At 64.8% G+C, this 21,944-nt stretch overlaps 5 protein-coding genes across 6 annotated transcripts in view; 2 read left to right on the top strand and 3 right to left on the bottom strand.

Annotated features, from left to right (window-relative positions):
- Positions 1-3,574, bottom strand: part of CHLRE_08g359900v5 (uncharacterized protein) — an 11,281-nt gene extending 7,707 nt beyond the window's left edge. Inside the window, exons 1-8 of the mRNA XM_043064794.1 lie at positions 2,778-3,574; positions 2,597-2,662; positions 2,282-2,426; positions 1,793-1,849; positions 1,392-1,448; positions 1,145-1,269; positions 833-955; positions 208-355 (exon numbers count right to left, since the gene is read on the bottom strand). Of these exons, the coding sequence (XP_042921795.1) occupies positions 208-355; positions 833-955; positions 1,145-1,269; positions 1,392-1,448; positions 1,793-1,849; positions 2,282-2,426; positions 2,597-2,616 (675 nt within the window). The 5' untranslated portion in view covers positions 2,617-2,662; positions 2,778-3,574. The remainder of the gene's footprint in view (positions 1-207; positions 356-832; positions 956-1,144; positions 1,270-1,391; positions 1,449-1,792; positions 1,850-2,281; positions 2,427-2,596; positions 2,663-2,777) is intronic.
- Positions 3,575-3,772: 198 nt separating this feature from the next.
- Positions 3,773-6,554, bottom strand: CHLRE_08g359850v5 (uncharacterized protein). Its single transcript, XM_043064793.1, has 5 exons — positions 5,926-6,554; positions 5,616-5,793; positions 5,306-5,478; positions 5,001-5,091; positions 3,773-4,687 (listed from the first exon to the last, which is right to left on the bottom strand). Exons 1-5 carry the CDS (start codon positions 6,178-6,180, stop codon positions 4,476-4,478), a joined length of 909 nt encoding a protein of 302 aa, XP_042921794.1. The 5' UTR covers positions 6,181-6,554; the 3' UTR covers positions 3,773-4,475.
- A 110-nt stretch (positions 6,555-6,664) lies between these two features.
- CHLRE_08g359800v5 (uncharacterized protein) lies at positions 6,665-12,550 on the top strand. The gene is made up of 9 exons (XM_043064792.1): positions 6,665-6,994; positions 7,131-7,237; positions 7,516-7,684; positions 7,796-8,034; positions 8,266-8,527; positions 8,768-8,883; positions 9,115-11,531; positions 11,709-12,035; positions 12,247-12,550. Exons 1-9 carry the CDS (start codon positions 6,856-6,858, stop codon positions 12,422-12,424), a joined length of 3,954 nt encoding a protein of 1,317 aa, XP_042921793.1. The 5' UTR covers positions 6,665-6,855; the 3' UTR covers positions 12,425-12,550.
- A 2-nt stretch (positions 12,551-12,552) lies between these two features.
- CHLRE_08g359750v5 (uncharacterized protein) lies at positions 12,553-15,553 on the bottom strand. 2 transcript variants are annotated; one of them, XM_001702251.2, is made up of 5 exons: positions 15,496-15,553; positions 14,926-15,209; positions 14,596-14,693; positions 13,413-13,541; positions 12,553-13,106 (listed from the first exon to the last, which is right to left on the bottom strand). In XM_001702251.2, exons 1-5 carry the CDS (start codon positions 15,521-15,523, stop codon positions 13,073-13,075), a joined length of 573 nt encoding a protein of 190 aa, XP_001702303.1. In that variant the 5' UTR covers positions 15,524-15,553; the 3' UTR covers positions 12,553-13,072. The 2 variants fall into 2 exon arrangements, with proteins under 2 accessions (XP_001702303.1, XP_042921792.1); XM_043064791.1 differs by having other exon boundaries at positions 13,010-13,106.
- Positions 15,554-15,674: 121 nt separating this feature from the next.
- CHLRE_08g359700v5 (uncharacterized protein) lies at positions 15,675-21,820 on the top strand. The gene is made up of 10 exons (XM_001702269.2): positions 15,675-16,187; positions 16,641-16,714; positions 17,382-17,445; positions 17,809-17,959; positions 18,168-18,278; positions 18,833-18,971; positions 19,297-19,365; positions 19,911-20,062; positions 20,303-20,420; positions 20,817-21,820. The coding sequence occupies exons 1-10, from the start codon at positions 15,884-15,886 to the stop codon at positions 20,991-20,993; spliced, it is 1,359 nt and encodes a 452-aa protein (XP_001702321.2). The 5' UTR covers positions 15,675-15,883; the 3' UTR covers positions 20,994-21,820.
- Positions 21,821-21,944: the final 124 nt, after the last annotated feature.

Below are 21,944 nucleotides of genomic sequence, written 5' to 3'. Positions count from 1 at the left end.
TCCCCTCCAGCCTCCCCTCCTCCTCGCTCTATTGCATTGGGTTTGGTTTAGTTTGGGCTGGTATCTACAATCCCCCCTCCCCTCCACCCTCCCCTCCACCCTCCCCTCCACCCTCCCCTCCACCCTCCCCTCCACCCTCCCCTCCACCCTCCCCCCTTCCCCTCCACCCTCCCCTCCCCTCCCCTCCCCTCCTCCCCTCCCCCTCACCATGCCAAAGGGCGGCCTGCCCACGATGAGCTCGTAGGCCAGCACGCCCATGGCCCAGGCGTCCACGGAGGCGTCGTACTCCAGGTCCACGCGGTCCTTGTTGTCCTCCGGGCTGTGCTTGTCGGGGCAGCGGAGGACCTCGGGAGCCCTGAGGGGAGGGGCACCAGGGCGGGGGCAGGGCAGGGCGCGGTGAGGCCGAGGTCGAGGCGGCGGTGCAGGAGGACCCGTGGTCGGGGTGTTGCGGCGGCATGGGTGCGTGGGTGTGGTTCGGTTGGGCCCGCACCGTGCGTGTATCGATCCCTCCGCCCGAGCCGTCGCCTCCTCCGTATCCCTGCCCCCCTGTGGCTCCTCTCCCTTCCTCCCCCTTCCCTCTGCTACTGCTCACGCTTGACTACACAACCTTCCATGTCCCTCCCCTGTCTCCCCCCCTCTTCTACTCTCCCCCTCCCCTCCCCTCTCCCATCCTACTCGGCCCCTCCTCTCCCTCTCCCCTCCCCCTCCTACTGTCCCCTCCCTCCCCCCCTTATACTCTCCCCCTCCCCCTTCCCCTCGCCCCCTCCCTCTCCTCCACCTACCCCCCCTCTCCCCCTCCCCTCTCCGCATCTCCCAACGCCCCCATCCTCACATGTAGTCCAGTGTGCCCAGCCGAGTGACGGGCCGCTCGCTGGCGGCGTTGATGGCCAGCCCAAAGTCCGTCACCTTCATCACCCGCTCGCGAGTGAACACCGTGTTCTCGGGCTTGATGTCGCTGAGGGACGTGTGGAAGGGCAGGGCGGGGGCAGAGCGGACGGGCCCAGGCAAGACGGAGTGAGGGCGGGCAGGAGCGGATGGTGAGGACGGATGGTGGTGGGTAGTGCTGAGGGCTGAGGTGTCAGCTCTCCCCACTTCCCCTTTCTCTCGCGACTTCGTCGGCCCATGACCACCTCCCCCCTCTCACCGGTGGATGATGCCCCGTGCGTGCAGGTAGGCCAGAGCCGTGAGGTAGGGGTGCAGCACGTGCGTCACCACCTCCCGCTCAGGCAGCCGCCCGCCGCGCCGCTTCACGTCGTCGAACAGGTCGCCCTGAGCGATGAGAATGCATGTGAGTGTGAGGGGTTGTATATGTAGGGAGGGGATGGTGCGCGCGTGTTGGTCTCGAGTCAGCCAAGCCCCACTGCCCAGCCCCACCCCCAGCCAACACCTACCCCTTGTGCGAACTCCTGAACGAGGTATATCCGCTCGTCATCCTCAAACGCCGCGTACTGCAAGCGGTATAGCGAGCAAGCGAGGACGCAAGCAACGGGCAGCAGGGCGCGAGATAGTCAGCCTGGTAAGAGCACTTAGTCATGCAGTTACGCAATGGCGCGGGAGTTCTTCGTCAGGACGAGTGCGCGCTTGCGGCACGCACACCAGGCACGGAGGCAGCTGGCGTCAGGCCTTGGTCGACCACCCGTCGCCGGCCAGCTGCAACACCCGCAATCGCCTGCCTGTGCTCCAGCTGTACAAAGCTGACAACCCTCGCCGCCAGCAGCCCTGACCCTGAACCTGTTCCCCGCGCCCGCCTGCCACGCCGGCCCCTGCGCCACTAGCTAGCACCGGTACTCACAAAGTCGATGATGTGCGGGTGGTTGAGGGAGGAGTGGATGTTGATTTCCCGCTCCACCTGCGGGTGGGTCCGGGAGGAGGGCCGGGGAGCGGCGTGGGATGGCGGGTGTGCGTTGGTTCACAGGCATAGAGAGTGCGGGTGCTCCTCAGAGCAGCATTTGGCCATGGCATCAGTCTGGTGTGAGTGCTGTCGCCTTCGGCGGTTGCTCGCGCATCGGGCTGTAACTGGCAGCGCCTATTGGCGGGGGGCCGCCAACCCGGCACGGTGCAGCCCCTGTTATTAGTCACACGCCCTCAAAGCCCGCCATCCCGCACCCCGGGCCGCCAGGACCCTGCATGTGGCCGGCCTGGTTGCTATCCCATCTTCTGCCGGCTCCGCTCCTGTCGCTGACCGGCGTTTTCCGCGGCCAGGGGCTGGGACTGGGGCCCCCAAAACTCGCCAGCACGCCTGTCACTCAACCCTCACGCCCGCGTGCAACGCCCAACCCACCTGCCGCCTGTTAAGCTTGCTCAGCTTGGACTTCAGGTACATCTTTATCGCCACGGGCTGCGTGCTCTTGCGACACAGCGCATAGTAAACTGTCGACGCAGCCCCGCTGCCCACTTCCTTGACCAGCACAAAGTCCTTTATGGACCTACATCATTACAACATACATTCACGATTATGTCCGGTTGATTATTTGCTGTGGCCAGTCGCGGGCAGCTGACCCCGCGCGCGCGACCACCGGCATACGTTGAAAACAACAAACGCTATCAACTGAGGTGAAATATTCAGGGATACTCGCTGATGTAGGCAAGCGCTCACCAGTACTCGCGACTGAGCATCGCGGGTGGGCATCTTTCCGACAAGGACAGCAGCCGGGGCGGATACCTGTAAATAGAGCTACTTGTTCAGCAGCCGTCTCTGGAAGCATGCCTGCTGCTGGCAACGGGCCCAGGTTGCAGCTGGGCCGTGCGCAGCGCTTCGCCTGCAGTCGCATACTCACCCTTGCAGCCCCATTGTCCTCCTGTCTCAACAATATGTGCTTGCTGTCCTCACAGCATCCGGGGCTCAAAGTCCAGCGCCAGGGCCTCGCCTTCCTTCAGTGCTGACCAGCTTGCTACGCGCGCGCGTAGTCTTATGGCATTAATCAATCAACATTTTATCAATGCATATGTTTGTTTTGCCAATCCTAGAGCTCTCCCAGCGGGAAAATCTCAAGCTTGCTGCAAGGCGAGGTGCGTGAGCGGGCAAGCGATTACAGGGATACTACAAGAAGTTCTTTATCGCTAACTGTGTAGTATGGATATCATGAGGAAATGCTGCTGAAGCGTGAACCAGGGCAGAACCGCCGGGTTAGGGCCGATGCGCGACAGGTGTGCCGTTAACCCGACCTTCCACGCTCCAGAATGTCTCGTAGTGCTTCTTATACAATCTTTGGATAGCTTGCACAAGAAGCTCCGATGAACGGGCGCGCGCAGACGAGTGCACTAACCGTCGTAGTCTGCGCGAAGACACCCAGGCAGCTTCCGCTGCCTCAATTAGTGACGAGCAGTCTAAACACATGAGTCCTACCTACAGGGAGCTGAAAAGCTATAGTTTGGCGAAACCGTGAATTGATGCTCCCCCACGGCACCAACATCTGAGCTGACTTGCGTGTGCTGGTATGTACGACTGATAGCCTGTCCAGCACAAGCACAAAGAGCGCATTTAGGTGTGATGCAGTTACCTTCGGATGGGGAAGGTTCTCATCGCCAGCGCGCCGTCGTATCGCAAGCCCATAATGCCAGGTTTGAGCAAAAGTAGTCGTGCTTATAATTCGCGCGTGTGTCCGGGTTGCGTGCTACACTGAGTGGACAACCCTTGGAAGCCAAGGCCAGCGTGCCCAGAACCCGAGGTGAAGCGGGGTGCGTAGTGGTGCCTTATGGTGTGCGGACTGGCAACTTACCGGCCCCCTCGGCAAATCCCGCACGCCACCACGGCAAGTTTCGCTGCACTGCTTAAAGCGTAGTCTGCAGCTTTCTGACACCTGGCCGTCCCGCCGTGTTCTGGCACAACAGCACTCCGGGTGCCAGCGGATGCAGTGCTCTGCCCTCACAGGCTCTCACCGACTGCCTCGCAGGCGGCTGACACAGTCAGCATTCGTTAAAACATCGTAGGCTTTCAAAGCCCTCTCCTCCTGCCCCCTGTTGATGCGAGACAAGTATTTGGCATCACTTGTTGCCGCGTTCACACTTCATAGTTGCCATCCAGGCATCCACATTTTGACCCGCATTCCCACGGCCCCCCGACACTTGTACTGCAGCAACACAATAGCTCCACCGCTTGGGCCATACAGTGGTACTCCTGCCGGCGAATCTTTGCCGCCTTTACACCGTGGGTCAGCTCTGTACCGCACGTGTGCCCCGTCTTCCCCCATCACCACCAACCGCTCCTTCTGCTTCGCGCCGAGCCTCCCACCAAGCTGCTTCCGGACCCTTGCAGCGCCTGCCGGCAAGCGCCTGCCTTGCTTCGTCCTAAGATGTCCCATTCACCAGCCCCGCCATGACCTGACACTGCCTACACAACCCCGACTGAGAAGGGCGGGCAGCACCAGCGACAACGGCATGCCCCCTGAAAGCGCTTCTACGTAGCCCTGCACCTGCTGCCCGCCGCACCCCACAAGCATCGCATCCCACACCACCTCCTACGTGCCGAGCAGCCCTTACAAGTGCACCAGAACCTTTGGCCGGCTGAAAATCTTGATGGCGTCCTCAATCTCGCGCAGGCGCCGCTCCAGGTCCTCTTTGCGCCGGATGGCGGACGGCGTCTCGATGCGCAGCGGCAGCTGCTGGATGGCGCGGTCCACCTCCTCGCGGTTCTTCTTCAGCACCTCCAGCGTCTCCAGCCGCTCGTCCTCCGGCATCAGCCGCATGCCTGCAGCGGTGCAGTAGGCGGATGACGGGGTGAGGAACGCACGCGACTGACGGGAGTGAGGTTGGATGGCGGATAGCTGGGAACTCTGTGCAAGCACGTGGGAACTCCGTGCAAGCACGCTCAGCCCAGCATGAAGGCCTCGCGCGTCAGAGGTGAGCAGGGTACGGGCAGCTGGCGGCTGGCGGATCAGGTTGTTGGCCAGGTGAAGCGCCCATATTCAAGTCTGCTGGACAAGCCCATAAATGGGCACTATGATGCGACGCAAGGGCGACAAAGCCAGGTGCAAGCGGCCTCAGCCCTCAGCAGAACGCACCTGGCGGTATGAGCGCAGCCTCCTTGGCCCGCGCCTGCGCCTCCACCTCCGCAGCCATCTGCATCTTGCGCTCCAAGAGGTACTGCGGCACCTGCAGCCGTGAAAACGGGATCCGGGAATACATGGCCAGCGGCACGACTTCTCCGTTTAGGGTGCACCCGTTTGCAGGCAACAGTCAAGCCCCGCGGTGCATGCTTGAGAGGGCCTTCTAGCCGCTACGCGCATGAGCTTGCGAATGTGCTTACAACCTACGCCGCCGCCTGGTTTCGCCCAGTGAAACCTAGCCATCATAAATGCGAGCGCACCTGGCCATAGTCCTTCTTGTTAATGTACTTGTCCGCGCTGTCCCTCTTCTCCAGGCGCGGCGGCCGCATCGGCGCGGCAGCGCCCACCCGGTTCTCAGCCACGAAATCCCGCCCGCTGCTGCTGCTGGGCCGCCGTTGCAGCCCCCGTTGAGAGGGCGCGGACGTGCTGCGGACTGCGAGGCGCAGAGGGCATCAGGCGGTGTGGTTCAAAGACACGTCGTCACAGAGCAGGGCGCTACCCACAAGGGGGCCCTTCACCAGGACACGAACATCCCCAGGCATCAATAAACCTCCACCTTGCGCTGCTCACCCGGCGGAAGCTTAAGCCCCTTGGTGTCCTGGTGCGCCTCTGCTGCTTTGCGCATGGCGTTCATGTTGCTCTGCTCCCGCACGGCCTGAGCGTTCTGCCTCGCGTGGTTGGTTGGCGTGATACCGGCACGGATTTGCGCGTCACGAGGCCCCCTGACCGGATTCATAATGTTCTCGATCTGCATGTGACGCAAAACACGTGCGTATAAATGGCCAGAGCGTGTGACCGCAGGCAATGAAGTGCAGCAGCAGTCCAAGACCCGGGAAGCTGCGCGTGTTTCAACTGCGCAGGTACTCTTGTAAACTTTCACCTGCGAGCTGTCAGCTGCCGATGCATGTGGCCGTGGCGGCTTTGCGCCGCCTCCGGGTGTGGGTGGAAGTCCGCCACCGCCGGGGGTAGACGGCAGGTCAGGCGCGATGTTGTATACAATCGTTTTGGGTGTTGCGCTGGGCATGCCTGCTCCCAGGCGCTGCCCTAGAGCGTACACGCTCTCACCATCACCGCCCCCACGATCATTTGCGCTGCGTGAGCGTGCCACCGCCCGCGCAGGAGGTCTAGCGGCCATGAACTGGCACGCTGTCAACACGCGTTCCTGCTGGTGGCTGGGCCGGTACTGTGCCGGGCCGCGGGCTGGTCGGCGGTGGAAGGGCCTGACTCGACTGCTTGTCCTTTTAACGGTCGCAGTAACTAGCTGACACTCAGCACGCAGGTACCCGCGAGCTTTATGCGGCAACGAAACGCTGCAAATTGGTGACCGCAGCCACAAGCAGGCTTCAATAGTATCTCAGTGTATGTCCGTGGGACTTGCAAAAGTTAGCAAACGCGTGTTGTATTCAACGATCACATAAACACGCTCGGCGCATCGAGTCAACTTCTCTGCACTGCGTTCTAGGTTGATAGCACGGTATGAATACACTATACGTAATTGATGCGGTATACCTGCCTCTCAATCTAAATGTGAAGGGCTGTTTTGCTTGTTGTTGGTCAGCGCCCAATCCCAGTGTCCAAGTCCGCAATTCCGGTTCCATTTCGTGCCTCCTGCGCAGCTGATTACTGTTTTATCGACGCGCGGCTTGACTGTATCGATAGGAATAAACCTCGCGGCTGATAGTGCTCTTGCTCCGCGCGAAGCCTTACGACAGCTGTGCAAGCCCTGCTACCACCCTGCGCTTGTCCACTTGGCAAGAAGCTCTGCGACTGTACCAGACAATTTCGGATAACAGTAGCCACCCCCTAGCCGATGATGGGGACCAGCAAGCGCAAGCCTTTACATTCAGCAGTGAAGAAGTTTGCCGATGACTTGCGCGGCGTGACCACGCAACTCAACGAGGGCGTGAGCTTCTTGAATCGAGCAACACAGCTGAAGCCCTGCGCGGGGGGTGAGTAATTGCGACGATAGGTGGTCAACAGAGCCCAGGGTCGGGGAGGTGGGGTTCGCCCCGATTAGCGCCTGTCACGGCAAGCCGGAGGGCGTCGTCATCATACAACCCTTGCCTGCCCCACACCGGTACGCAGCACGGGATTTTCGCGAGGCAGTCTCAGACCTCCAAGATGAGGTGACGGAGCTCACCACGGAGGCGGAGCACCTGGAGCGATTCACGGTGGACGCCATTTCCTTCGAGGTGCGGTTGGTCCCCCCCCAAGCCCCACAATCCCGTTGCAAGCTTCCCGTCACCAAACTCCTTCTTCCAACTCGAGCCTGCAGCAACCCGCCAGAAGCCTTCCGTGTCACTCACTCCTCCTCAGCCTAACCATGCCTGGAACCCCTATCACGCCCATCACTTTCATCCCGCCCATCCCGTGGACGTCGGCACTTCATACTTGTGGCTTAAATCACTCAGCCCTGGCATGAACGGCTATCCCCCCCCCCCCGCCTCATGACCATCCCCCGCCTTGCCAGGAGCTGCTTGGCCACTGCCTGGCCCTGTACCAGGACAATCGCTCCTCCATCCAGAGGCTGGAGGCGCACCTGGGCCAGTACGGCTACACGGCGCCGCCCGGGCTGCAAGTCGAGCCGGAGAACCCCGTCGCGGCGGCGGCGGCAGCAGCGGCTGCCAGGCGGCGAGCGGGTAGGCCACCGCATCCTGAGGCGCGCATTGTTGCATGGCTGTATGAGTTTAGGGTTATGGTACGGAGTACTGAAGGCTGCGAGCTGTGATGGCCTGGGTGCTGGAATGCAGGCAGCGACGGCGCGTACGAGGACGAGGAGGCCGGTGAGGACGTGTATGTGGCCGCCAGCACCCGTGGGGCCGTCACCACCACGGCCAGCCGGCCCACCGCCAGCAAGTCGGCCACGGCCGCCAGCGGCAAGAGCGGCCGGCAGGTGGTGATGGTGACGCCGGGAGTCGCCAAGTCCAAGAGCGGCGGCGGCACTGCCAGCTCACGGCGCAGTGCCACGCCCGCCGGCAGGCTGGGCAAAGTGAGTGCGCCGCCAGAGAGTACTACCCGTGAAAGTCTGCGGGAGCAGTGTCAAGAGGCCACGGATCCGGGTCATCCAGCCTGTTTGCCTGTCCTTGGTTGAAGTAGCGCATTTTGCGGCGGTGATGATTGCTGCCACGTAATACATTACCGAGGTCATGAGCACCCCTGCGGTCTTGGTTTTTTGGGTTTGGTGTGGATCACCCACCCCCTTCACCCTCTTGCGGCGCAGGCGCTCCCGGACAGCGATGAGGATGAGGACGACGACATGGACATGGATGTTGGCAACCGGGGCGCCTCCGATGATGATGACGACGACAGTTACTACGGCAGGGGCATCGGCGGCGGCGGCCGCGGCGGGGGCCGGCAGAACGGACAGGGCGCAGCAGCGGGCGGCTTGGGCACGGGCATGGGTATGGGCGCGAGGCCGACTGGCTCCATGGCGGGCAAGGGTCAGCTGCTGGTGGGGGCGCAGGCGGCCAGCTGGGCCACCGGTAAGTGTGCTGTGCTGAGTTGACTACTCGGGGCCAGAGCCGGGCACCAACACGGGGACGCGCGCTGTGCTATGAAACTGCTGCTGTAGCGAAGATGGATTGGGTTGACACTGCTGCTCTTTGTAAACTGGCGTACTTGTGTAATCCGAGTGTTAGAGGGGGCGCAAGGAACGGCAACAAGCACCAAAACCGGTAACCTATGTGGTGTGCATGTGACGGCGTGTGTGCTCGCCGCCGCAGCGCTCACCGCCGCGGCCTCGGTGCGCGCCTCCGCGCGCAAGGCGCCGCGGCCCAGTGTGGACAGCCGCGGCTCCGCCACGCCCGAGGCCGAGCTCATGTCGCCCTCCATGGCGCAGGTCAGCTGGCTCGGGCCTGGTGCGGGGCAATCCAGGATCCAGGTTTCGTAAAGTTGGTGACGAGCTACATGATATTTTACCGTGGGGCGATGCGACGAGCCTCAGGGCAGTGGCCATGAGTGGGATTGGAGCAGCTGCACCGCATGTGCCATACTCTGACATCCGCATACCTGACCACGCGGAGGTTAAATCGTTCTACCTTGTGTGCTGTTTCCCCTTGCCTCGCTGCAGCTGCTGGCCAAGTACAACCCGCCCAGCGACGCCGACCCCGGCCTGACCATGATGCCCTCGACCGGCGATGCGCCCGCGGCCGGCAGGGGCGCGCGCGAGCAGGCGACTGGGGCACGGGGCTGGGACGGAGGCAGCAGCGGCGCGGGCACAGAGGAGCTGGCGGCGGCAATGCGGGGGCTGTCCCCCTTCGGGAGGGCGCGCGGTGCGGGGCCGGCGGCTGGCGCGGTGCCTAAGCAGGTGCCGGCGGCGGGCGGCGCGCAGGCGGCTCCGTCGCAGCAGGACCGCATGGGGGCTCCGGCGGCGCAGGCTGGCGGCGGTGGTTCTGTGGCGATGGTTGGGATGGGGAGTGAGGACGACACGTGTGTGCTGTATCATCAGCTCATTCGCTCCCGCGACGTCGCCGTCGCCAGCCTGGCGCAGCCGCAGCGCCCGCGCCCCGCCACTGCACAGCAGTCGCAGGCTGTCAAGCCCGCGCAGCCGCAGCCACCGCCTCAGCCGCCGCCGCCGCAGCAGCAGCAACCACTGGTGGTCGCCGCCGTCGCCGCCCCGGCGCCGGCAGTTGCTGCGATCCCGCAGCACAGCCGCTTCCCCACGGCGCGCAGCCCCGGCGCCGCCGCCTTCGGCGCCTTTGGCCTCGACGGCGCCCTGAGCCAGGACGCCAGCAGCAGCAGCTACAACACCACGCCGCCGCCCACCGGGGCCGCGGTTTTTGTGCCGCCGCGCTCCGTGACGCCGCTGCGCTCGGTGCCGCGGGCTGACTGGCAGGAGCACGACAAGGTGCTCGCGGAGAAGATGGCGGGGCTGGAGATGGCGTGGGTGACGTCGGGCCAGGCGGGCCGCGCCAACACGCCGCTGCGCTCCGACCTGCGCAAGAGCTTCACCGCCGTCGCAGACGGCGCTGCTGGGGGTGCGGCTGGCGGCATGGCGGGCATTGCCGCGGCGATGGCGGCGGCGCGGCCGCAGTCGCCTGCGCCGTCACGCGCGGCAACGGAGGCGTTTGCGGCGGCGGCGCTGATGGCGGGCGAGCGCGGTGCGGCAGCGGTAGGCGCCGCACGGGCCGCACAGCCCGCGCCCGCGCAGCTGTCCCAGCCGGCCGCTCCTGCTCAGCACCACCACCAGCAGCAACACCAGCAGCATGCGCTGCTGTCCCAGCGCCGGCCTGCAGTGCCCCTCAATGTGGCGTCGCTGGATGACGGTGACATGGTGCGCGTGCTGTCGCCGGTGCAGAAGCCGGAGGCGCCGTCGCCGCGGCGCCAGCCGGCCGCCGCCACGCCGCCGGGCCGCGCCGGCAGCCGCCTGCCCACACCTGGCGGCGGCGGTGCCGCCCCACCCATGTCCACCACTGTGGTCGGCGCCACCGTAACGCCACGACGCGACGCTGCCGCCAGCGCCAGCTCCGGACTGACGCCCAAGGGCGGCGCAAAGCAGGCCAGCCACGGGCACGGACACGGACACGGCGCCCAGCCGCGCGGCACGCCCAGCAAGCGGCCGGGCTCCGGCTTCGGCGGCGGCGGTCCCAGCACCCCGGTCCGCGGGGCGCAGCCCGCCAGCAGTCCTTCCATGGCCGGCGCACGGCCCACCACACCCTCCGGCCGGGGCTTGACGCCGGAGCGGGTCACCCGCACTGCCACTGCCACCAGCACCCGCACAGGCACCGCCACCACAGCCACAACCAGCACTGCTGCGCCAACGGCGGGGCAAAGGCCCGCGACGGCGGCGGGGACGGGGGCGGGGTCACGTGGCACACCCACGGGCCTGCGCAAGTCCTGGAACTCGCCCCTGTCGGGCCTGGCTGAGGCCGAGCAGGAGCGCGCGGCCTCCAACACCACCCCCAGCCGCATCGGACGCGGCGCCAGCGCTGCTGCCAGCGTTGCCGCAAGCGTTGCCGCAAGCACTGCTGCTGCTGCTGCCAGCAGCGGCACGGGCGCCAACCGGACGCCGGGCCGCGGCCGCCCGGGCGAGGTGCGTGCGCAGCCGGCACCCGCTTCTGTTGCAGCCCCTGCCACCACCGCGCCAGCACCGGTGGCGGTGCCGCCGCTGAAGATCCCAGCACTGGCGCGTGAGGACACCTGGGGCAGCGCGGAGGACGCGGGCGACAGCCGCACCACCAGCGCCGGCGGCGCCAACCCGCATGAGTGGCGCGGCTTTGCGGCACCGCCGCCGCCGGCGGCGGCCGCCGTGCCCTCTGGCGGCGGCGCCTCGGAGTTTGAGGTGATGCTGTCCATGCCTCCGGTGGGAACGCCCACGGCACGGACGCCGGGTCGCGAGGATGGGAGCGGGGGCGCGGCACCGGCGCAGGCGGCAGCAAGGAGCATGTCGGGCATTGGGGGCGGCGGCGGGCTGCCGGCGGCGGTGCTGGCGGGCCTATCGCCCGGGACGTCACAGCTGGTGTCCCGGGCACTGGGTGAGGGCTTCAGGTCAGTTGCGCGGGGAGCCGTGTGGTTCAGAGGAGCGGGCGCACAGGGTACTTGTGGCCGGTGTTAACATGTACGTCGTCAAGTCGAGGGGTACATGTCGATGTGCTCGTTGTGGTCAAGTGTTTGGCAAGATCTGTGTTTTGCGCCTCCCCTCTGCACTCTCATGCATGCCTGCAGGCCCCAGACGGCGGCAGCTGGCTTGGGCTCGCGCATCCCCGCCCCTGCCGCCACACAGCGCCCCGCCACCGCCTTCACCACCAGCACCACCAGCACCTCCGCCCAGGCAGCGATGGAGTCCAGGCGCGCGACTGGCACAGCCGCGGCCGCGGTGGCTGCCGCGGCCGCGCTGCCGCTGCCTGGCGGCGGCAGCGCTGGAGCCGGCGCCGGCTGCAGCAGCGTGACGCTGTGCAGTGAGGAGGAGTGGCGGCTGCTGCCCACACGCACGCAGGCGGCGTTCCCGCTGGACATCATCAACCATTACCTGCGGAGCCTGTCGACCGGCAGGTGGGTCGGCAGTGGGCAGCGGCGGGCAATGCAGCGTGTCGAAAACCTGGGTTGCAGCGTGGCTGGCTTGGTTGTGCTTTTCTGAGGCGACGCCACCGCGGAGGGTTGGACAGCAAGGGAAGCCTGGGGAAGCTGATGCAGACCACTGTTCGTCCTGTGAACCAGGTTTTGTCCTCTTGCCCCGTGTGCTCTGTCGCATGTGTGCGCCCAGGCCCGCCTCTGCTGGTGGCAGCGGCGGAGGCTACTTCAATGTGTGCGACGTGGAGGCGCTGTCAGCCGACATGACCACCACCGGCGCCAAACTGCTCATCAACACGCTCGTCAAGCTGGGCCGCTGCGAGGTGGCGGCCGCGGCGGGCGGGGTCATGCAGTACCGCATCAAGCCGTGACAGCGCGGCGGAGCGCAACTGCGCAAGGCACAGGGAGCGCACGCTGTGTGTTCTAGCTCCAGCAGGGCGACGTTCAAGGGCGCGGAGGCTGTGATAGCGCAAAGCTGCGGGTGCTTGGCTTCGTTTACTGCCTTATGATAAACGCCTTGTGATTCGGCCCTGATAACGGCGCGGTGTAATGCGATCTGTTTCGTTTTGGCCCTTATCTTCCTCTTCCTCCACTTAGTCAACATTCGGGACGCACCGCTGCGTTGCAACATGCCCGGCGGGTAACTGCATACGATACATGTGGCTCTCCAACGTTGGCCCATCCCTCCTGCCGTCTATCACCGCGCCAGCCCCCCTGCTGGACTGAAGTCCCGTTAGGCCGTTACCACTTCTGCCAGCTTGCCTCCGCAACTGCATTCCTCTGGACGTTTGAGCCACCGCCACACGCCAGGGGTGTCACATGCTGAGCAACTGGCCCTGATCATGCCGCTGTTCATCAGCTGCACAAAATCCTCTTGCTGCGCCGCGGCCTCGACCTCCCCAGAGCTGGCTCCCTCCCCAGGGGTAATTGGGACCACGCGGCATGGAAACGGGCATATGCGACTGTGGAAGCGTTACAGCATCCCCCCTTGCTCCTTGCTCCAACACGTTGGCGGGCGTTTACTCGTCGTCCTCGCCGCCGTCGCCGCCCTTCCTGCGGGTGCACACACAGTCCAGGTGCACACGGAGCGATTAAGCTGGGGCTCGGAACACAGTCCAGACTACGTGCGCATTCATTTTCATGCAGCATCGTCGGCAACCGTAGAGCGTGGCAACGGCGCAAGCCGAATACTGCGGCCTGCTCGTGTCCCCCAAGATGGGCCTCTCAGCGCAGCATTACGAGAGCGCATGCGCGGACTGCCTCATTTGTCCCAATCCGCCGCCCGTCACCCCGCCGAAACCTCTGTTTGCACTTTGAAGCGCTCGCCCCTCGCAACCCCGCAAATTTAGCACTACTCACTTGGCGTTCTTCCGCTTCACGCGGCCGGGGCGGCCGCCGCCGAAGGGGCTGGTCAGGGCGAAGTCAATGTGCTTCTGGCTGTCCACGCGCACCATGAAGCTGGGCACGTTGACCACCTGCTTGCCCACGCTGCGGAGACACAATAACAACAACACACGTGGAGGACCGCTGTCAGTGCCCAGTGGTACAGCCGCAGTTCGGCGAGAACAGGTTCAGTACGTACTCCCGTGCCCCCGAACCGCTGTGAATCCCATACGACCCCAGCTGCAGCTGCTTGGAGGAATCGGCTGTGTTCCTGGCTGGTCGCGGCTGCGTGGCTGGCTGTTGTTGCTGCTGGCGGAATCCACGGCGCCACTTCGCCGGCGGCTGCAGCTTCTGAACCAACTTGCCCCAGGCCCATGAGCCGTGTTGCAGCGATTGCCAGGTGAGCAAGCGCAAGCCCGGGACGTGCGAGCGCTGCTGACCCGAACGTCACTTAGCACTGCAGCCCCGCCGGCAACGACAGCTCAGACGCGTCCCTTAGGCCGCCACCACGTCCTGCGTCTGGCTTGCGATGCGACGTAGCTGCGATGCGTGCAGCGTCTGGTTTGCTGCTGCCGCCGCCTGCACCTGTGCGGGGCCGCCTGCGCAGCCGCCCGCCCGTACGCCAGCATGCCTGCCTCTCCGGTGCTTTGCGCTGCCGTGTCAACCGGCTTGCTCCTCATTGGCCTGCTCGATTTGTCGTGCCTTCCTTCAGCCGCTTGCCGCCCGCATTCAACTCATGCTACTGATCACAGCCCGCCGCTGGCCAGCTCGCCAGCTGTATATGCCGCCGGTACGCCCGGGATCCGCAAGCCCCGCCGGCGTGCGGTTGCTGCTGCTGTGGAGCTCCGCGCAGGCGGCTGGGGCCTAGCCCTCGCCGCAGCGGCCTTCCTGCCAGTTGCGTACGCTGCCCATTCTGTCCCTGCCCTGGAACACGCCAGTGTCCGCTGCTGCTCCAGTTCCGCTTCAGACGCTTTTGGCTGCTGCTGCGTCGCCCCAAGTGACGCGGCAGGTGCTCCAGGCGCGCAAGCAGGCCCACATACCCGTCCCACCCAGCCCGGGGCGTTGCAGCCCGGAATCGGCTGCTGCTGTCGCCGCCCCTGTCCCACTCCCGCGCCCTCCCTCCCCTCCCCCGTGCCCTTTTGATTGTTTCTATGCTCACCGGATGTGGCGCTGGCGGATCAGCACGCGCGCGTGGTGGATGGACTTGGCCAGGCCCTGCTTGAAGACCAGGGTCTGCAGGCGGCGCTCCAGGAAGTCCTGCAACAATAGAATTAGACACTTAGCCTTAATATCTTACATTTCCGCGTGCGACGCCGCTTTTGCGACTTTGCGCCGCATGCTCGCTGCGCCATGCGCCGGCAAGCCCCGTTCTGTGAGCCCGCCGACCCCGAACCCGGCCAAATACCCCCCGATTGAACTTTTCTGGCTGATAAGCGGACAACAGCGCTTTTAGCGGCGTGCACCGCTGCCGACGAGCCCGGCGGCTCACCTGGGGGGTCAGCGCCAGCACGTAATCCAGCTTGTCCTGGCTCTCGTTCAGCAGGCCGTAGCGGTTCATGCGGCGCATCAGGGCGTTACCCTCGAAGATACGCTTGGGGTCCTTCTCGTCCAGCGTGAGCAGGACACGAGCAGCGTTGCGAATCTTGCTCAGAACCATCTGCACGCGCCAGAGCTCGCGCTTGTTGCGCAGGCCATACTCGCCGACAAGCTTCAGCTCAGCGTCCAGGCGCTCCTTCTCATAAGGACGCCGGGGCTTCTTGAAGGTCTTGCCATCTGCAGTGCACAGCCCAAGCCAAAAATCAGCGTCGCTTCCATTTGAAGTTGCACGTATTCCCACTCATGTCGAGCTGGGCGTCGCCTCTGAGCTCTGGCTGCTGCGGCTGAGCATTTGGCGGCCCCTCCGAAGCATGGGCGGCGCCCGCGGCGCCGCAAAAGCTCGCCGCCAGTCTGCGTTCTGAGCCATTTGAAGATGTGCACTAGGCTCCGTTTGCTGCAGTGCTGCCGCTTCCAGACCGTCCTTGCCCCGCCAAACCCAGCCGCCCCCGTCCCGTCTGCTCACAGTTGCGGTAGAATCCTATCTTCGGCATCTTGGCAAGCTGGCGCTCCCTCTGCCAACTTGAAAGAGAGAGACTTATGCACGGTCGCGGCCCTTGCACCGGGCTCGCTCGGCGAAGCCGTACAGGGCCCATGCAGGCAGTCCATTTTTCAGTGGAGCGCCCCAAAATTAATTTAGGTATACCACTAGCTTCAGCTTTATATGTTTGTGCCCGCCTGGACTGCTTAGAGCCTCCCTTTGGCACCCTTCTGCGTGTGTTTACCTCCAACGGTCTGCTTACCTTGGCTGATTTGCGTCATTGTGGCCCAATCATACACCTCTAGGGCGTTCCCTGTAAGAAATTGGGCTGAGCAGCCCAGACCGCGAGACGTGAGGGCGTGAACGTGCGCGGATGTCGCTCCATGCTGCGCTTCTGCGCGCTGGCGCGCCATGGCTAGCGTCCTCAGCTCAGCAGCTTGGCGGGGGCCTGGCGGCCGCGGCCACGTCTGCGTCGCAGCGGCTGTCGGGGACCATCGGCAGCAGCTTGGGATGGGCGGGGGCCGTGACGGGGTCTCAGACCGCGACCTTCTCGAGCGCTAGCTCGGCGACGCAGGCGCCGGCCGAGGCCGCGGCGGCCGTAAAGACGTCGGAGGCGTCGAGCTCGGGCGTGGCGCCGGCGGTGGCGGTGGACACGCTGCGGCGGAAGCTGGCGCAGGGTGAGAGAGGCGGGGGGGTGGGGTTGGCGTGGCGAGGGAGCTGTCGGGGGTGTAGCAGAGGCGCAGCGCTGGGGACAGGCGGCAGTAGCAGCCTGGAGGTCAGCAGGACGAAGGGGCTGTAGCGGATGGTCGGCCTGTACAGCACGTGGTTGGGTGCCGTGGCATGGGCGTGGGCACGGGGTGGTGGTGACGGGCCGTGAGGCATCATAGCCACGTCACCCCGCGTGGCCGTGCGGCTGGCAGCCAGTGTCCAATGGGTGCGGCTGCTTTCGCTTTCAGGGGTTGTGCGAGAGTCAAGCTGTGTTTACTAGAGCAGATAGGGGCCATGTCCTGGGCCGTGCTGCCCCGCCCCGGCCCGACCTATCGCACCCCGTCTCTTAACACGTGCCTGTCTCGACACGCCTCACAAGCCACAACGCTGCCTTCTCTCGACCCCCACGCTCGAACCCTCAGGCCCCGACTTCTCTGACTTCCTGACGGGGTCGGAGGTGGTTGAGAAGTACAGCGTGGAGGCACCCAGCTGGACGGTGAGGGGGGCTGGACCAGGGAGGAGGAGGAGGAGGAGGAGGAGGAGGAGGAGGAGGAGGAGGAGGAGGCGGAGGAGGGGGCGGGGGAGGACGAGGGGAGAGGGAGGAGGAGGACGAGGGGAGAGGGAGGACGGGGGGCGGAGGAGGAGGAGGAGGAGGTGGAGGAGGGGGAGCGGAGGAGGAGGAGGAGTTGGAGGAGGCGGTGGAGGAAGGGGGGCGGAGGGGAAGGGGAGAGGCGGCAGGAGGCGAGCCGGTCATCTTCGCACTGACGCCGAGGAGAAGGGAGTGGCTACGGTGCCTGCGGTCTGGCTAGTGACACGCAGGCTCACACACACATATGAGGTGCAAGGGCGGGGGGCTAGGGTCTCGACGATTTCGAAGTCAATCAGAGGGCAGGGGGCGGGGCGGAGCAAGGGGCGGGCGGAAGGGGGTGGGGATGGGTGAAGCAGTGGCCAGTGGCCGTTAGCGCGTGTTGTGGTGCGATGTGGGGAGGTGGAATGAGGGTGGCTGCTGGGGCACGGACGTGGTGGGCGCGTGGGGGCGCGGGTGCTTCCCTGCACAGGAGTCACTTCAGCCGCCACAGATGGCGGAGGGGGGCTTGTCCACGGCCCTTTGCGCCGGTTGTGCACCCGTCCACATCCACACCCGCACTGCACACCGCGCACAGGCCAAGAAGCGGAAGCCGGAGTGGATGAAGCGAAACAAACTGCCGGGTGGAGACAAGTACACAGGTGGGGGGGGGCGGGGGCAGGGGGCGGGGGCGGGGACAGGGAAGGCGGAGACAAGTGCACAGGTGGGCGGCGCGTGAACTGCTCGGGGGCGGGGGCGGGGGCGGGGCCGGCCGTGGTCGGGGGGCGGGGTCGGGTCGGGTTGGGGTCAGATCGGGTCAGGGCGAGGTGAGGCGGGCCGTTGAGGGGATGTCCACCAATTGCTGGGGGGGGGGGCTCTGCTCATGTGCTCTCCGCCGTTTCCCATCAACCAAAACCCCAACCACGTACAGACAAACAACACGCTTTCACCACGCGCTAAAGTCTCTAAACGCACACACATTTTGCGGTTTCCTTGTGCTCTTCAACGCGTTCCGCGATCCGCAGAGATCAAGGCCAAGCTGCGCGAGCTGAAGCTGAGCACGGTGTGTGAGGAGGCGCGCTGCCCCAACCTGGGGGAGTGCTGGGGCGGCGGCGACGGCCACACCGCCACCGCCACCATCATGCTCATGGGCGACACCTGCACACGCGGCTGCAAGTGAGGCGGGCGGAGGAGCAGGGGGAGCGGAGGGCCGCTGGTCCTTTGGGGCCGCTTTGGGTTTGGATTGACCCCCTCTCTCTTCCTCCCCCCCTGGGCTTTCTGATGTTGATGAGACTTGTTCGTTGGGCCCGGGCACATAACACCCCCCTCCCCCAACCCCTTCCTCCCTGCCCTCCTTCTCGCCCTCCCCCCTGCCGCCCCGCAGGTTCTGCGCGGTCAAGACCAGCAAGGCGCCGCCGCCGCTGGACCCGCACGAGCCGGAGAACGTGTCCAAGGCCATTGCGGCCTGGGGGCTGGATTACGTGGTGCTCACCAGGTGGGGGCGGGAACTGTGTGTGTGTGTTAAAAACGAAACGCAAACCCGCCCTGTGCGCGCGCGCGCGCGTGTGTGTGTGTGTGTGTGTGTGTGTGTGTGTGTGTGTGTGTGTGTGTGTGTGTGTGTGTGTGTGTGTGTGTGTGTGTGTGTGTGTGTGTGTGTGTGTGTGTGTGTGTGTGTGTGTGTGTGTGTGTGTGTGTGTGTCGGGGCGCTGCATTATGAGCTGCTCACCCGGTGGGGCTGGCTACAATTGTGTAGATGTAGGTTTCATCCCAACCAAGAGGGGAACCAAAACCGATCCCAAAACAACGGAGACCCAGAGCCCGAAACCAGCACGGGAGTGGGTCCACCGTGATAGATTCAACTGAACATGCGTAATTGCCGCACAATGCCCGGCGAAAGGGAACTCGGATCACCACCACCCTGTCCCTCCACCCCCTTCCCCACCACCACACACACAGTATACTGTAAAGGTAATCCGCGGCCGTAACTCTGCATCGCATACATTGCCCTACGCGTATTGTTTTCCTTGTGCTCTTCAACACCCGCCGCAGCGTGGACCGCGACGACCTGCCCGACGGCGGCGCCGCCCACATCGCCTCCACCATCCGGCTGCTCAAGCAGAAGACGGAGGGGCGGCTGCTAGTGGAGGCGCTGGTGCCCGACTTCCAGGGGGACATGGGCGGCGTGCAGGTGGGGATAAGGGGGGAGGCGGCAGGCGGGGAAGAGGAAGCGGGGAGGTAGTGCTGTCAAACTGCATCTACCCACGGCTGGCAATGCGGGTCCCTTTGTTCGCCGCATCATCCTGTTACCCCTACAACGACTGCCGCTGCTGCTGCCCCTGCTGCTCCCCCTGCTGCTGCCCCTGCTGCTGCCCCTGCTGCTGCTCTCTCGCCCCGGACCTCTCGGACCTATCTCGTCGGGCTCGGGCATTTACACCCCCTCCCTCCCCAGTTCCATGTTTCTTGCAAACCGTTTGCATGAATGGCTACCCACCCCCCTCCCCCTCCCGCCACAGACTATTGTGGAGGCTGGCCTGGACGTGTACGCTCACAACATCGAGACCGTGGAGCGCCTGCAGGGGCAGGTGTGCGTGTGCGTGCGTGCGTGAGGCGGGGCGTTGCCATGCCCCATTATTAAGGAGAGGGTGGCAGGTGGGGAGAGGGATGGCAGGTGCAGGGACGGGGAAGTGTACACGGAGGACGGCGTGTGTGGGCCCCATGTGCCCCGACCCGGCGCTGCGCCGGTGCGTGCCATGCCACCGCCCGACGCCGTGCCGATTGTGTGTCATCGAAGTGCGAGCACGGTCGTGCGTGCGCGAGTGCGAAGTGCGAGTGCTGTGTGCGTGTGAACGATGTGTATATGTGTATGTATGTGTGCGCGTTGACGCTGAATGATTGCACAACAAGCAACGAGCACAGCCTCGCAGCCTCTTTACGCAACCACTGCGGCCACCAACTCGCCTGTTTTCTGCTCACCTGCTTTCCGCACCAACACATAACACACACACGCCCACACACACACACACACACACCGTCGCTTTGCTGCATCGCATACACTGTCTTTGCGCAACGTTTTCCTTGTGCTCTTCAACACACACACACACACACACACACACACACACACACACAGGTCCGCGACCGGCGTGCGGGCTGGGCCCAGAGCCTGGCCACGCTGTCCGCCGCCAAGCGGGTGTCGGGCGGGCGGCTGCTGACCAAGTCCTCCATCATGCTGGGCTGCGGCGAGAGCCGGGAGGAGGTGGTGGACACGCTGAAGGCGCTGCGGTGAGGTGGGGGGAGCGGGGGCTGGGGTGCAGTTATTACCCCAGAATTAGAATCCGAATCAGTGTCTGAGGCAGGCAGGCTCGTGCACGAGGGCAAGCGGGCGAGCGGAACCCCTCCCAAACCCGTCCCGCAGCTCTTGGATCCCACTCGCAACCCCGAGCTCCCCTTCTCCCCACACGCTTCCCTCCCCCCACCCTCCCTTTCTCCCCTCTCCCCTCCTCTCCTCCCGCCCCATCGCAGCGCCAACGGTGTGGACGTGGTGACGCTGGGGCAGTACATGCGGCCCACAAAGAAGCACATGGCAGTGGCCGAGTTCGTCACACCGGAGGCGTTCGCGGCCTACGAGCAGATCGCCAAGGTGCGGGCGCGTGGGCGGTGCATGGGCTTGGTTTGCAGGGGGTGGCAGGGCACACGGGTGCGGTATGTCGCCGTTCTGGAAATGGGGTCAAACGGCAGGGGCTAACACGTGCGCATGGCTATACACAATCACGTTGGGGCTCTGGCTGTACGTTGACGATCTTAAGAGGTTGTGGAGGGACCTTGCTGGTGGCGGGACGTGCCTCGTGTGTGAGCGCACGACGGTTCTTTCGTAGGGCAAGTGTCGCGCCAATCCCCCTTCAGCCACCTGCCCGCCGCTCCAGCTGCACCTCCCCCGTCCACTTCTTAGACTAGTCATGAATTCAGTGTGTGTTGGGATCAATTTCTTTTGGACTCGGGCAAGTAACCCCTGCCCCACACACACATACACACACAGGACTTGGGTTTCCTGTACGTGGCCAGCGGCCCCATGGTCCGCTCCTCCTACCGCGCCGGAGAGCTGTACATCACCAACGTGCTCAAGGGCCGCCGCGGCGGGGAGGGCGAGGGTGGAGAGGGCCAGCAGCAGCAGCAGGGCCAGCAGCAGCAGCAGGCACGGGCGGCCACGGCATAACCCGGCGCCACGGCAGGGGGTCGCCACGGCGGGAGATGGCTGCGGTATCGGGTGGCGTGCCTGTGTTAGTTAGGGCGTTAACGCCCGCATAGGGGAATGGAAAGAACATACCACCTTTGGGGGGCGATGTAGCAACAGCAACGATGGAGGAGGGCCCGCACCGCGCTATGGCGGTGCAGGTGGCCTGGCGTGTGGGTCCAGGGGCCTGGAGAGGTGGTGGCTGTACTGCACTGGATTGTCTGGGTGCGCAATGGCGCGCGGGTTGGGTTGCGTGGCCTGTATCGGTTCGGGGGGGGGGGGAAAGCGTAGGGGTGTCGGGCGGGCAGCAGTACGCGCGCGTGTGGAGCGTGCGTGGCTGTGTGCGCTGGGCGGGTGTTGCGTGTGCGTGTTTGGTGACCAGGGTTTTTTTTGAGTGGTGCGCAGAGATACGTGTGTTTTGGGAGACGAGGCAGTGCTTGGAGACGTGTGTGGTGCGGCCGCAGGTGACGGACCTGCCGGGTAATGGGCAACGGATGGTAGCGAGCACCTAGGCACGACGTCCGAGGCCCTCGAGGCCTCACCTGCAAACCGTTTGCGGGAACGCATGACAAAGCATCTATCTTGATGCAGGATTCCCAGGCATAGGTACGGAGGTGGCTACTGGGTCAGCTTTGGTCTGGCGGGTGAAGAGGACGGGCGACCGCAGCCGTGCATGCACGTGCAAGCGGTCGACTGCCTGCAGGTGCGCATCGGCTATGCTATCCGCGCGGTGTGGCGTCGCATTGAGTCTGTGTGGTGCTATCGCCTTGGCCGGGCGCCCGGAGCGTGAGGAATGCGCGTCAGCAAAACATCGACACAACCTGCCAGCTACCGTCGGTACAGTAACAGCGCGCGAACGACGCACCAATGCCTTGTCCCTTCTTGCTACGCATTTATGTGGGCACGGGTGGGAGCCACACACATCGGGACTAC

The sequence above is a fragment of the Chlamydomonas reinhardtii genome, chromosome 8, assembly GCF_000002595.2.
Source record: "Chlamydomonas reinhardtii strain CC-503 cw92 mt+ chromosome 8, whole genome shotgun sequence".
Lineage (NCBI taxonomy): Eukaryota > Viridiplantae > Chlorophyta > Chlorophyceae > Chlamydomonadales > Chlamydomonadaceae > Chlamydomonas > Chlamydomonas reinhardtii.
This window is presented reverse-complemented; position numbering and strand designations above follow the sequence as displayed.

Bases quoted from the DNA above. Each gene is read 5' to 3' on its own strand.
- CHLRE_08g359750v5 (XM_001702251.2), bottom strand. From the start codon at position 15,523: ATGCCGAAGATAGGATTCTACCGCAACT. The intron at 13,542-14,595 runs GTGAGCATAGAA...GTGTCTCCGCAG, and splicing joins ATCCGCCAGCGCCACATCCG to CGTGGGCAAGCAGGTGGTCA. The intron at 13,107-13,412 runs GTGAGTAGTGCT...GTGCACCCGCAG, and splicing joins GTGAAGCGGAAGAACGCCAA to GAAGGGCGGCGACGGCGGCG.
- CHLRE_08g359700v5 (XM_001702269.2), top strand. From the start codon at position 15,884: ATGTCGCTCCATGCTGCGCTTCTGCGCGCTGGCGCGCCATGGCTAGCG. The intron at 18,279-18,832 runs GTGGGGGCGGGA...CACCCGCCGCAG, and splicing joins GATTACGTGGTGCTCACCAG to CGTGGACCGCGACGACCTGC. The intron at 20,063-20,302 runs GTGAGGTGGGGG...GCCCCATCGCAG, and splicing joins GACACGCTGAAGGCGCTGCG to CGCCAACGGTGTGGACGTGG.
- CHLRE_08g359800v5 (XM_043064792.1), top strand. From the start codon at position 6,856: ATGATGGGGACCAGCAAGCGCAAGCCTTTACATTCAGCAGTGAAGAAG. The intron at 8,035-8,265 runs GTGAGTGCGCCG...CTTGCGGCGCAG, and splicing joins CCGCCGGCAGGCTGGGCAAA to GCGCTCCCGGACAGCGATGA. The intron at 8,884-9,114 runs GTCAGCTGGCTC...GCCTCGCTGCAG, and splicing joins TGTCGCCCTCCATGGCGCAG to CTGCTGGCCAAGTACAACCC.
- CHLRE_08g359850v5 (XM_043064793.1), bottom strand. From the start codon at position 6,180: ATGGCCGCTAGACCTCCTGCGCGGGCGGTGGCACGCTCACGCAGCGCA. The intron at 5,092-5,305 runs GTGCGCTCGCAT...TCACGGCTGCAG, and splicing joins ACAAGAAGGACTATGGCCAG to GTGCCGCAGTACCTCTTGGA. The intron at 4,688-5,000 runs GTGCGTTCTGCT...GCACCGCTGCAG, and splicing joins GGCTGCGCTCATACCGCCAG to GCATGCGGCTGATGCCGGAG.